General features: G+C 44.4%; 1 protein-coding gene across 4 annotated transcripts in view; it reads left to right on the top strand.

The window, feature by feature from the left end:
* LRRIQ1 (leucine rich repeats and IQ motif containing 1) overlaps positions 1 to 14,760 on the top strand; it is a 172,978-nt gene that overhangs the window by 85,089 nt on the left and 73,129 nt on the right. For all 4 annotated transcript variants that reach the window (XM_014568997.3, XM_075932613.1, XM_075932608.1 and 1 more), the window contains 2 exons: positions 11,716 to 11,805; positions 12,646 to 12,767. In XM_014568997.3, coding sequence (XP_014424483.2) covers positions 11,716 to 11,805; positions 12,646 to 12,767 — 212 coding nt within the window. The remainder of the gene's footprint in view (positions 1 to 11,715; positions 11,806 to 12,645; positions 12,768 to 14,760) is intronic.

Here is a 14,760-nt window from a genome sequence, read left to right on the forward strand (position 1 = left end):
TATTTTGCCTTTAGAGGGTCATCCAGAATATAAAAATATCTAGAGTTCAGTTACTTAACATGATCACATAATATTTGGAACATTGACTGCAAGGGAAGAAGTCCTCTGAAACATGTATTTTCAAACTCCAGGATTGCTTTCTTCCTGTCTGGCACCTCCAATAATTGTATTTTGGCATACTGATATGGGTGTCCCTCTATTTGTTTGGCAAGTTCCTGTCCATATTAACTAATCTTTCATGTATTCCTATAGAATCAAGGACAGGACATTCTGTAATTGGAATGACTGAAGTTTTTATGCATCTTTGTTGCCATGATTTTAGCTTCTATACAATTGAAATGCCAAGAGATTCTAAATGAAGCTTCTCCATCCAGTTGTCTGCCATGAATTACCCAGAGCTCCCATCTAGCCCTCATATTAATTTATCATAATCCGCTCCCTTATATAAATTTATCATGGCATGTATGATATCTTTATATATAAAGATGAGGTAATGTGGGGCCTACTTAATCTTTTCCAGCACATAGCCTAGGGGCTTTGTATAGTTGCTATTCAAAAGAGTCAAGAACTTTGTGTTACACTCTTACAAAAGTACTTGAAGATCTGTGTGCCAAGAATGTGTTAATTGTATCAACATCCACTTCTATGCTCTGTGAGACAAGGTCATCAATACAGCCAGTATTGTAATTGACTTTAATATCAATGCTTTTAGAGGGACAAACGAGAAAATTGAAGCATCAGTTCACTTCCTTTCTGTCTTCACACAAAGATCGTTATGTATCTCATTGTTTCTAGCTTGGCTTATGAAATACATTTATGTTAGAACATGGGATATCTTCTAAAACCCAGGCTAAATGTGAAGAGAAATTTTATTCATAGTTAATTATTTTGTTTTAAAAGAACATCAATATTTAATATAGCAAAAATAGAAACGAAAGACCACCTGTGACGGGGTAGGGGCGCCCCGCACTGAGATGACCCACCCGACCATGTACGCGGCGGTTCTCGAGGGTCAGGCTGGGAGCCCCGAGCGGGGCACGCCGCGAACAGCCGCCCGTGCGGCTCTTGCATGCCCCGCCAACCGCTGTGTCAGCTGTTCGGCGGCGGCAGCCTTCCGGCTAGAAATGCAGGAGGATTCCAGGGAGGTGGCCAGGCAGATGACGCCATCACGCTACTCCGGCTGCCGACGGGAGACGTCACCACGCCACGCTGGGTGGGGCCGCGGCGGCGGAGCAGATCCGGGGGATTTAAACGCCGCCGGCAGGGAAGGAGGGGGAAGCAGGCCGCGAATGGCCTCCCTCCCCGGGGCCGTTAGGTGGAGGGGCCTGAAGCTGAAGGGGTAAGCCTTGCTTAGCAGGGTGAACCGGAATGGGGAGAGGAAGCAGCCCAGGGCGGGCGAAGGGAGCCTGCGGGCTGATGAGTTGCGGCTACGGCCCCGTCAGCCGGACCGGACGAAGGTTCCGTCTGAGTCCTTAGGGCCCTGGGCTGGGGTCCGTGAGAGGGGGCGGGCCCAGACCCCCCTCTCCCCACCAGGAGGAAACCACGCAGCCAACGTTTCGGGGAGACCCGGCAAGTTAATGACCTGATTAGTTGGGACGCACATAGGTGACCGCGAGGAGGGGTTTGAACTAACGACCCCGTGGGTGTTGGGAAGGGGGAGTACCCCGTAACAAAGAGGGAGGGGTACCCCACTGTTGTACCAAATAAAAGCAAGCAGGATCTTATGAGGGGGATAAGGCAAAAAGCCACATTTATTGTAAAGATAATAATAAAAAATAAAGAAAAGATAGAAGCAAACAACGTTGTTTAACTACTTATTCCTAACACTACTTAACCCTTATACACTTATATATATATATATATATATATATATATATATATATATATATATAAACCATTCATTCATACATCCATTCATTCAAGTTCTGTGTATAGTTACCAGCCTGGAAGTTGCTTGTGACAGAATACTGGCCAGGTATTCTGTACACAAGTGATGGTAGTGGGGAGCGAAGTCCTGATCAGATGCGCATCTGAAGCTCCTGGTAGGCTGGCAGCAGAACCTTGGACTCTGATTCCATAGTTTTTTAGTCCAGTTCTTATAGGAATTTTTTCCTATGCCAGTCTATGGAAATTGCTATATCATGCTGATGTCTCCAGGGTGGCTGCCAGGTGCTCATCAGTGATCTCATCGGGTGGACCTCCAGTTTCTCCACTTGACACCTTTTGGTTGCACTGGCACCTGACGCCTTCTTCAGCCCTTTGTTGCTGTATTCTCAGGCTGGCACCTCTTAGAACCATTCACTCATCATCCAAGCACTCTCTCTCTCTTACATACATTCCTTAATGTTTCCCATACAATGTTTTTGTAGAATAATAACTTTACATATATCAGAGTTGTAGTTACAAAAAGTTTCTGGTAATAATAACTTTACATATATCAGAGTTGTAGTTACAGAAAGTTTCTGGGTGGTATTGCTTAAAACATTCTCTGAGTGCTGAATAAAGTTACAATGTTTTAAAGAGAACAGGCCTCAATTAAGTAACAATGGCCTTAGTCAATTACAGGGCTTGGCTCCCATAGCAGAGTTAGTGGCTTGACAATGCATTGTTACAATGTATCTCTGCAATGTCAATTTCAAGCAGCCCCTTGCACAAGCTTGAGTATGCCCTGGAGCGCAGGGGGGGGGGGGGGGCTGTTTCTGGCTACATAGGATTATATTCTTAACAGTTAGGATTATATTTTTAACAGTTCTAAGTTACATGACCTAATATATTATATTCTAAAGGGACAATAATAATAATAAATCTAAACATTTAACAATCTTAACAAATAATAATAATAATAAGAAGAAGAATTAATAATAAATCTAAACACTAAGTTGTGGGGAACAAATTATGGGGAGTCACTTCCATTTGGAGGAATCATTTTCAATACATTAATATGTTATCCCTACACCACTACACCACCTTTTTTCAAAATAAAATCTAAAAAATAACAAATTATTGATTCCATTTTAAGATCTTGTCTTTGGAAGCTGACTGGAAGAATTCATGGATGTATTGGCATCAGCTTCAACTTCAGCAGCATTCATTTTTTCTAATCTTAAGAAATATGATGAAAGTAGTATCTGATAACATTAGTAAATGAAACAGTTATCTCCTTTAAAAAAAAAACATTTTCTATGATCTTACTAAATAGCACAGCCTTTCTTTCTTAAGTGTACTTAGGACCTATCCTTCATGTTGCAAACTACCTGGAAGCATGAAGACAAAAATGTCTTGTTAATTACAGCTGCAACAAGTAGCTTAACTCACCTACTTTCTTCTCACTGTTATTGTTCCTTCTCCTGGTAGCCTGAAGTGTATGCCTTATTCTCCAAACCTTTCCCTCCTTTATGAGTTCTTGAGCTTGTAAAGGAATAGGGAAGTAGGAAAGGAAGGAACAAAATACAAATGATCATAAGAACAAAATAGGCAGAATATGTGCCTCTCTTAGCCATCTGCATTCTTTAAATGTAAAGTGTCCATAAGTTTTTTATCAGGTTCCAATAACTTATTCCTGTGAGGCTTAAAAAGGAAAAAAACGGCACTCTGGAGACTACTTAAATACAGTGTTGTCTTTGTATACAAATGGAAAGATTTCCTTGACCTTGTATCAGTAAAGTTCTTCAGTTTTAGACATGATTGCACCTTGAGGTTCAGAGGCCAAAAATGATGTAGGTATGGTTTTCTGTTGGGTACTTACATTAGTTGTTGGTTTTGTATCCTCCCATTCTTAAAATATTTTTGATACACAAACAGGGACAGTTATTGTTTGTTGTACAGAGATGACTGTCCCAACAGACACATTTTGGAAGGACCAGCATTGGGTTCTCAGAACCTCTCTAAACAGTGGCAGATTGAACATAGATCTCAAAAGAATTTTAGATCTAATTCCTAGACTGACAAGACACTTGGAGACCAACTGTTTTTAGAGCTACATAGGATTCATATGTAAAGAAGAATTAAAACCAGGAAGTACAAAATGTGAGGATTCAGGTCAAGTCAAGTGGGTAGTCACTTTCTGTTCTTTCTGGCCCAAATCTTTTCCAGGAGTGGGATTTATGAAGATAGATCTGAATAATTAAGCATCTTGTGTCCAACTTAAACACCTTGTGTTGTGATTTTCAAAAGATATACCAAACCTAAAACTTATGTTCTGAAGCCCATATTTAGACATTGAAAGAGTAGCATGTCTTTCAAAAGTACAGAGCATGCAGCAGTTCCCCAATTTTAAAAGTTTTTGCCTTGGGCAATACCTCAACATGTATCTAGTTCCACTATTAACTTTTCTGTCAGGCTTCTCTCCTCCTCATAAAGCTGTAGTCCTGAGCAATTGTAGTATATTTCTGGTGATGATATTCCATATTGGAAATCTGGAAGTCCGTATACTCTTGAGTTATATTTCATAGAGAAAGCTCCAATTAATATTTAGATACAGAAGCTTTGTGCTCGTGCCATGGTGTAGCAACACTGTTAATATTTCCTTAGCTTCATTTACAAAAGAAGGAAGCCTGGGATATTTGGTTGTGTGGACATATCATCTGGAACATGTCGGGATTGTGGTCTGTTTGAGATCTTGTAAAGTGTAGTGGAATCAAAGGTAGGAAAAAGAGGTAGGATTCTAGAAAGAGGGAAGATATTATGGGGATCTGGGAGCCTTCCAGAAGGCAGAAGGTGCTGAGAGTGTTGGAATTCTTGAAGATGCTGAAAGGACAGGATTGGGAACTTCAAAAGGATTAGGTAAGCATCCAAGCATTTCTGATGCTTATGTGAACCAGGTCCGACCTATGAAGCTTATGATGTTCAGCCATCTGTACTTTGTATTCTTTTATTCAAAACATAATGTAGGAATTGGCTCCTGACCCATAGTTTCCTTTGAGCATAGGGCACAAAGCATATTTTGCAGAAAAGTTGTGTATGCCATAATAGACTTCTGCAAATCTATCATAATTCTTGATCTCTATGGAATTAAGTATGAAGTGTTTGCATTTGTAAAAATGTCAAGGTTCTCTGAGGTTGTTTTATTTTACTCATTTATTTGTATTCCTCTTCACATAATGAACAGTCAGTGAATTCTAGGCAGTAGGAATAAGAGAGAAACCTGTCATTAGAATGATTATCTAAGTTACTCTAAGCATTTTTGGAAATTGACATTTGAAACAAGCATTCACAAATATGGTCCTGCCTTAAATTTTTCTCAGCAAAATGTTGTCATTTTCCATTGTGTTCATTTACGAGAGAGAGAGAGGATTATGCCACTATAGCTGGACTTTTCTTCTAAATGAATGCTCTCTTAAAGGAATATTGTGTAATAATTACTCTACTGTCTTAAATCTTTAAAATATCTTGCAATCCCATGAGAACAATTCACTGTTTCTTTGGACTCCAGGCAACACCTCTCTCTCTCTCTCTCTACTTTTTTTGGTTTGGACATACTGTTTGGTTTTAGCAGTTGGAATACTTCTCTGTGGCAGAGGGTGGGAGGGAGGGACAGCAGTACTATGGCAGACAGGGCTTTCCACACACAGCCTGGTCCAGCGCTGGGGCTTGAGGGTTGGGAGGGGATAAGGGCTTAGGGTAGAGGTACCCCTTAACTCGACCAGTGGCAGGCAAGTTGGTGAGCCCTGTCCCCTGCTGGCCATTCCCTTGGTGATGCAACTGCCCCCTCTCTTGGTGGTAGGACTGCCCCAATGGTCATGCGGCAGTATAGTTGTTCTCTGCGCTCACTGCTCCCAGTAGTGACTATGAGCAGGGGTCGACAAATTATGGAAAACCCTACCCGCCAGACAAAAAAAGGACTCGCCACCCTCCCCTACAAAAAGTGTTTTTAATGGCATAAATTCCTAATAAGAATAAGAACAGTAATTACTAATAAGTTAATAAATATCACCCACATTATTAATAAATCTCTTATAAACCTCTACCTTTTCTCTTTGTTGTCATGTCTTCTCCCCTTGTTCCATCACATTCCCTGGTGCCTGTTCCTTGCCAACCCCTCACCCTCCTCTGATGTCCTGACTCCTGCCCTTCTCACTGCCCTCAGCCTTCCTGAGACTTGCCACCCTCCACCAGCCCTTCTCTCTCCCCTCTGCCCATTCCTTCAGTAGCCCCACTCTGATCATGTGAGCAACCTCTTCTCATCCCCTCTTCTAACACCTCCCTTTACACACCTGCCCTGCCTCTCCTCTGGTGCTGGTCCCTCCCCTGTAGGTGTCTGCCCTTCTGTTTCACCCCCAGAATCCCCTTACCCCTGCTCCCTCCTGGTGTCTCCCCCTTCCCTCACTGCCCCTGCCCCCTTTGCTCTCTTTTTCACTAACCACCCTCTGCCCCTATTCCCCTCATGCCCCTGTGCCCTCACACATGCCTTGCTCCATCCCTACCTTCCTCATGCCCACCCCTTCTTTCAAGCCTTGGTCCAGCACCTTTCCCTCCCCCCTCCAGCCTCCAGTGCCTTTACCCTCTCCTCTCCCCGCATCACTCTGTCCCCCCTCCCACTGACACTTCCCCTCCTGCCCTTTTACTCATTGTCTGCACTTGGCCCCCTGGGATTTGTCTCTCCTGCACCCCTGTCCCTTGGTGCCTTCCCCTTTCTTCTTCTTCTTCTTCTCCTCACCTCCTCCCCTCCCCCCCCCCCAGCACAAGCCTTTTCCCCTCCCTCCCCTCCCCTTCTCACAGCCCAGCTCAGCCCAGCCCCTTCCCCTCCCCCAGGGCCAGCTCTAGGTTTTTTACTGCCCCAAGCAAAACATTTTTGGCTGTCCCCCCCCCTTTTTTGTTATCTTTTACACATTTGCGTTTTGCAATGGGTTTTTGTTTGTTTGTTTGTTTTCGTTTTTGTCCCGGCATTTTAGCCCTATAAATAGCAAATAGCATTTTCATTTGTTTTTTTCCATAGAGGCAAAGGCGCTTCAAGTGAACTCCCCCTTTCACTCGCTGCTGGATCACAGCAGCCTTTTCCCTGCCCTGTCCAGCCCCTTCCTGTGGACAAGCACCCTTCACTCCGGACCCACCGGGGGAGCAGTGTGCAGGGACAGCACAGAGCCAGAGGGGTGCAGGGAACAGTGAGGAGATACGGGGAAGGCTCAGGGAATGGGAGGCACAGAGCTAGAGGGAGCAGGGTGTGGTGTAGGCACGGGGAATGGGACGTGGGGAATGGGAGGGGCAGAGGGATCGGGGTCTAGGGGCAGTGCAGGGAACGTGCAGCACAAAGCTTGGGGGGGGCAGGGATTGGGGGAGCAGGGTGCAGGGTGCGGTGCAGGAATGGAGAATAGGACACAGGCAACAGGAGGGGCAGAGGGATCAAGGTCTGGGGCAGTGCGGGGAATGGGCAGCGCAGAGCTAGGGGGGGCAGAGATTGGGGGGAACAGGGTGCAAGGGTGGCAAGGACCAGAGGGTCGCAGGAAAGAGAGAGAGCAGGGGGTCTAGGGTGCAGGGGAGCAGGGGTTACATGTAGAATGCACAGAGACAAAGGGGGACTGGAGCCGGCGGGACGGGGCCTGGCTGTGCCACGCGCCACAGCCAGCTTCCAGGGACATGCAGCCAAAGCCGAGCTGCCGCGGCCCTTTAAAATCAGCAGAGTCAGGTCATGCCAGCATCCTGGCATCCCATCCCGCCTCCTCATGCCAGAGCGCACGCAGGCAGCTCTGTGACAAGAATTTTGCAGCAAATGAAAGGCAATACAGTACATTTTTTTCCTGGTATGTGCTTTTTAACTTCCATCATCCACAAAATTGGCCACCCCATGTGATTCCTTATTCCGGACCAAAAGAAGAGAGAAAGCAACCATATAATATGCTAAATAGCCAACATAAGGTTGAAAGATTTTTTTACTCTGGCATGTCATATAAAAACAAAGTGCATCAGCATCTTGGGGAGTGATAATTCTGAGAGCACTGTTGAATGTATTCCACTTGCATTATGGATTAAAGTGTTTTTATTTCAACACTGAGGGAGACTGTTCCTCATTTGTTTTAAAGACCCCTTCCCAGCAGCACTGTGCTCCTTTGCCGGCCGGCGGATCGGATGGGGCCACGCCACCCGTAGTGCGGGCTTCAGCCAGCCCATCACAACGGCCTACTGGGCCAGTCCGCCCCTGCACTTGCCAGCTGGTAAAATCTACTCGCCACAGGCGAGTGGGTGAGTGTATTTGTCAAGCCCTGACTATGAGTATAGCATCCCTCTGCTCAGCTACCTCCTTTTCCATTCTGTGGAAAACAGTTGAGTTCCAAACACATCTCATTTTTCTGGCACAACCAAATTCTGACTTTGCTTTAGAATAAGAGGAAGCTGCATACCAAATTTGGTCCTAATTCTTACAGTTTAGGAAGACAAACTCTTACTGTTTGTTCAGTTCATGAACAAACAGACTCAGAGACCTACATACAAATCTCTAAAATATAAATATAAACAATAGGGCCTGATGCACCTACTGACACTGTGTTTTTATGTTTGTGTAACTCCACTGACAACAAAGGTGTTTGCAAAGTGATGTAATGTTGAGAAGTATCAGGCCCAATATGTAAACTTTCTATAACACATAATTCGTACTGCCTCAGATTCATACTTTTTTTCTGAGCTTTCTGTTTAAGACTAGTACTTGCGTTAAAAACTTGTAATGGAAATTGTAGGATATCTTCCTGGGGAGACCCCTTTAGTAGATATAAATAGGTGTAGCTCCATTCCATTCATTTGAAGTTATACCAGACAAGAGTCTGGTCCTGGTCCTGAATATCTAAATATGTTTGGCTTCCTGATTCCAAATTAAGCTATATAAGAGAATTCCTCTTGCTTTCTTGCTCTGGAAAACTGGCCTGTAGAATAATCTGATTTATCAAAATTCTGGGGATAAAAGAGAACTTTAAATGCACTTAAAAATGTATATCTCTAATTTCAAAGGCAGTTTTCATACACAGTCACTCAGCAATATGTAAACAACTGGGGAAGAATTGTTCAGGGCTCTTGTGCCAGGAAACCTGTGAGTTACAATTGCATGGTTTCTTGAAACTTCTTTGCAAGTACAGGCAGTCTCCGACTTACGCGGATCTGACTTACGTCGGATCCGCACTTACGAACGGGGCTTTCTCGTCCCAGAGCTCGCAGGCAGCGGTCCCGCCACCTCGACCTCTGAGGCGAGAAAAGCTGCTCCCGGTGCCCCGGTCTACAAAGTTAATTCGAAATAACAGACGTTAGTTCGAATTAACTTTGATAGGCGCTACACACGCGAACCGCTAGTTCGAACTTAATGCGAACTATCGGAGCGCTTAATTCGAACTAGGTAAACTTCATTCCACGAGGACTAACGCCTAGTTTGAATTAACTAGTTCGAATTAAGGGCTGTGTAGCCACTTAATTCGAACTAGTGGGAGGCTAGCCCTCCCCAGCTTTCCCTGGTGGCCACTCTGGGCACCACCAGGGAAACTCTTCTGCCCCCCTCCCGGCCCCGGAGCCCTTAAAGGGGCATGGGCTGGCTACGGTGCCTGTGCCAGGTACAAGCCTGCCAGCACCCAGTCAGCAGACCCTGCACCTGGCATGGCTCGAGCCAGCCACCTGCTGCCACCCAGCCCTCTGCCTCTTCCCGGGACCAGGCTGGCGGCTCCCGGGAGCCTGCCCAGGTCCGCAAAAGGCGGGCGCCTGCCTGGTCTAGTGCAGACATCGTGGACCTCATCCATGACCTCCGCAGTAGGCACAGGAAAGTGGCCGTCTAGGGCAGGATAGCTGCCAGCCTGGCCACCCAGGAGCAGGTTGGCATGAAAATCAAGGTGGTCCACTGAGACCCCCAACCCTGAGCCCTGAGCTTAGAATGGCTGTACTGGGTCAGACCAAAGGTCCATCTAACCCAGTAGCCTGTCTGTCAACAGCGGCCAACACTAGGTACCCTGGAGGGGATGGACCGAAGACAATGACCAAGCCATTTGTCTCATGCCATCCATCTCCAGCCTTCCACAAACAGAGGCCAGGGACACCATTTCTACCCCCTGGCTAATACCACTCCATGGACCCAACCTCCATGACTTGATCTCACTTCTCTTTAAACTCTGTTCTAGTTCTAGCCTTCACAGCCTCCTGCAGCAAGGAGTTCCACAGGTTGACTATTTGCTTTGTGAAGAACTTTCTGTTGTTAGTTTGAAGCCTGCTACCCATTCCTTTCATTTGGTGTCCTTTAGTCCTTCTATTATGGGAACTAATGAAGAACTTTTCTTTATGCACCCTCTCCACACCACTCATGCTTTTATAGACCTCTATCATATCCCCCCTCAGTCTCCTCTTTTCTAAGCTGAAAAGTCCCAGTCTCTTTAGCCTCTCTTCATATGGGACCTGTTCCAAACCCCTGATCATTTTAGTTGCCCTCCCCTCTCCCACCCTCTCTCTTCCCCTCTCCCACCTCCTTTTCCCAGTCTCCCCGAGTTTTGTTCAATAAAGAGAGTTTCTATTTTTGAACACACGTGTCCTTTATTTTGTACATCAGGAAGTGGGGCTAGGGAGGGGTAAGTGGAAGGAGGTGAGGGAGGAATGGGGTACGAGCCCCCGATGGGGAGGACTGGGCTGGCTCTGCGGGCTCCTCGGGATGGAAGCTCTCCTGAAGCCCCTTGATTGACCCCCCCTTCGGATGGCAGCTTGCGGCAAGTGCAGCCGGGCTGATGACCGAGTGCTGTGATGTGCCGAGTGTGGGCACTCAGGGCACTCCAAGCCAGGACTGCTTTGCAAGCGGGGAACCCCTGAGAACTGTCTGTCCGGGGTGGGGGTCAGGTCCCTTTAAGCACAGCCCTCGGCTAGCCTGAGACAGCAGCTCCATGCTCCAAGTCCTAATCTGATGCCCTGCCAGCACTGCTTCCGGCCATCCTTAACCTCAGTTCAGGGTCCACTCAGTGTGGACATGCTAGTTCGAATTAGCAAAGCGCTAATTCAAACTAGTTTTTAAGTCTAGATGCGCTAATTCGAATTAGCTTAGTTGAGCTTCCAGAGATCCCGTTGACTAATGCTAGAATTGGGGGTGCTGTGCACTTTGAAACATCAAAGACAAAATGAGGAGTACTTAATAAAAGCAAAATATGTAATGCTCTAAAGAGATTTCAGAATGAATAAAGGTAGGAAAAACTAGCTATGTAGTAAGCTGTGAAGTGGAAGAATTCACTGATTATTTCATAGGATTACATTAACAGCAGCTGAGAGAATTGTATGCAGTGGATCACTGAATGATATTCTGTATTTTAATGGGTACACCAAAATGTACCTATAGCATAAGAATTCTTTATTACTATAATATATATTTTAGGGCTGCCATGCAATTTAAAAATATTTGTGATTAATCATGTGACTAAAAAAGTGATTAATTGGCCAGAAACCGGCCAATGGGATTGTGCTAAGGGTGGGTGCAATGCCTTAAGCCTTCCCACCCTTCAGAGCTCACAGTTTTGAAAGAGAAACAGCTCCACAGCTGCTTTTCTGAGTGGCGTACAGGGCAATGGGGAAAGCAGGGGAACCTGCCTGGGTCTCCCCACTGCGTCCGTGGGCCGGATCTGGTGCCTTGGTGCATCAAATCCTGCCTGTGGACTGTATTTTGCCCAGGCCTGCCCTATATGTTGCAATAATACAAATAGTAAATAATATAAATTAATCCATTGCAGTACCCTCAAAATTGTGACTAAGTGCATTATTTAACTTGACTCATTTCTACAGGCTGCTTTAGAGAAAGAATGGCTAGCTTTGGATTCCACCCGCTTCCCTTCAAAAACACTGCTGCTCACAAACCAGCTGCATTGGCCAAAGGTAACATGTCATGGAAACTTCTTAGTCTTCAGTCTTTGTTCATTCCTTGAGGATATGCTACACGGGGTTGATTAATTCTTCAATTTATTGACTTGAAAAACACAATTACTTTTAGAAGCCTCTCACTTCCTCCTCATCCCCAGATGTAATTTTTCATGTAGCTTTTCTTTCATTTGCTTAAATTTTTCTTTATTTTGGATTTCTTTCAACACTTTACTTCACAGTAGCTCAAGAAAAAAAAAAGATGATGTGCTTCATCTGCACATTTGGCAATGGATTAAAAATTGCTCGTTGACATAGTACTTTAAAAATACTAAACTGCATTATATAGCAACAGCTGAGGACTTTCAGAACAGCTAAAGGTCATTGAACTGCAATGTCTGTTAGTTATTTGATAAACTTTGAAGTTTCAGTTTTTGTGGGGAGGGGTTGTTTTTGTTTTAGGTTTTTTCCATTTTTCTTCATGCTATCTGCAAAAATTCTTTAAAATATTTTTTCCTGGGCAATCATAAATATACTGTGAGTTAAACTTTTTTTTTGGTTTTTTTTTGTATAATTAAACTTACTATCTTTTTGCAATATTCCATAAAACATTTAGTTAATTGAAGATATGGTTTATGATGGCCTGTCATGTTTTGATGATATCTCTGAAATAAAAACAAAGGGCATGACTCTGCAAACATACTTATGTATAACTGCATATGAATAGCCTCATTAAAATCAATCAAGCTATTTGTGTGCATAAAGTCAAGCCTATGAGTAAGCATTTGTAGGGTCAGGACCATATTATTCACTGACTCTTTTTTACTCTTTTTATTTTAATATTCTCTTATGTACAAGAATTCTAGGCCTTTAAGTTCAGATCATGGTTTGTTCAATTTACCATGGCCTCCACATGAAGCCTGGCAGTGTGATGAGAAACTTCATTTATTCTCACCAGAAAACACCCAGCTTAATTCCAGGTAATTAAAAAATAATTTTTTATTACTACCTGTATCTTCTCCGGCAGGTACCAGAATGGACACTGGAAAAGTAATTAGTACTCCTCTTTGTAGTGCTTTTTACAGCTGTTTGATTGGAATTCAGATAATTACTAATTTTTAAGCAAATGCACCTGTTAAAACTGAACAAAACAAATATAATCTCTTAGGCCTGCAGTAATATAATGTTCATTTATTTAAAATATCAAAGATATAAGAATATAAGGCTTTAAATAACTAAATCATAAAATACTAACAAAATATCTTATAACATGTGTGCCTTAACATAGAGTTGCCAGCTTTCTAAAGGCATAAAATCAAACACCTGTGTCCCACTCTCTGCTCTGGGCTTTCCTGAGGCTCAGCCTCCTCATCCCATCCCCCTCCCTCACTTTCACCAGACTGGGCCATGGGGTTGGGATGCAGGAGGGGGATCAGGGCTCATGCAGGAATTTGGGATGCAATGGGAGGGGGGAGAATGAGACCTCTGGATGAGTATGAGGGTTTTCATTGAATCATAGAAATGGAAGGGTACCTCAAGAGGTCATAGTCCCCTGCACTCATGGCAATTCTAAGTATTACCTAGACTATTCATAACAGGTGTTTGTCTAACCTTCTCTTAAAAATCTCCAATGTTATAGATTCCACAACCTCTCTAGGATAATTTATTCTAGTGCTTAACTGACTGACAGTTAGAAAGTCTTTCCTGATGTCCAATCTAAACCTCCCTTGATACAACTTAAGCCTGCTGGTTCTTAGCAGTTAAGAATAATTTTTTCTCTCCTACTTGTAATAATCCTTTATGTACATGAAAACAATGACCATGTCCTCTCTGTCTTCTCTTTTCCAGACTAAACAAACCCAATTTTTTCAGTCTTGCCTCATATGTCATGTTTTTCATACCTTTAATCATTTTGTTGCTCTTCTCTGAACTATTTCCAGTTTGTCCACATTTTATGTGGTGCCAGAAACTGGACACAATTCTCTAATAGAGGTCTAATCAGCACAGAGTGGAGTGGAAGAATAAGTTGTCTCTTTCTTATGACACTCCTGCTAATGTATCCCAGAATTATGTTCACTTTTTTTGCAACATTGTCACTCTGTTGACTCAAATTTAGCTTGTGGTCCGCTATGACCCCCTGATTTCTTTTTGCAGTACTCCTTCGTTAGCCACTGCTTCCTATTTTGGATGTGTGCAACTGATTGTTCCCTCCAGATGGAGTACTTTGCATTTGTCTTTACTGAATTAAATCCTATGTACTTCATACCATTTCTCCAGTTTGTCCAGATCATTTTGAATTTTAATTATTTTCTCCAAAACACTTGCAACCTTTCCCAGCTTAGTATCATCTTCAAACTTTATAAGTATACTCGGGACATGCAGAGGGGTGTGGGCCAGTGTTCCTTCTAAATTGCAAGGCAGCACAGCTTCACAGGTGATTAATCAGCCCGCCCCATCAGTCAGCTGAGCCTCTGACCGGGTGGGGCTGATTAATCACCTGTGAAGCTGTGCTTCCACACAGTTTAGAGGGAGTGTTGGTGTGGGTTCTGGGGTAGGGCCAAGAATTAGGAGTTTGTGGTTAGAAGTGCCTCCAGGCTGGGACAAGGATTCAGAGTGCAGAAGACAAAGGGGCAGGGTGGGAAAGGACTCAGGATTGGGAGAGAGGGTTGTTGGGGCGCAGAAGAGGATGCAGGATATAGGCAGTGCTTGCCTAAGGCAATGCCTGGGAAACAGCCAGCAGGTCCCTGTGGCTGCTAGGCAGAGAGTCAAGGAGGCTCTGTGCACTGTCCACACCCTCAGGAACCAGTCCTACCTCTCTCATTATTGGCAGTTCCCAGCCTGTGGAAGGCATGGAACTGGTTCTCGGGATGGGGCAGCACACGGAGCTTTCCTGGCCCCAGTTTGCAGAGACTTTCTGGCCATTTCCCAGAAGCCAACTGGAGTCAGGACAGGTAGGAAGCCTACTTTAGCCCC

Source organism: Pelodiscus sinensis, chromosome 1 (genome assembly GCF_049634645.1).
Source record: "Pelodiscus sinensis isolate JC-2024 chromosome 1, ASM4963464v1, whole genome shotgun sequence".
Classification (NCBI taxonomy): domain Eukaryota; kingdom Metazoa; phylum Chordata; order Testudines; family Trionychidae; genus Pelodiscus; species Pelodiscus sinensis.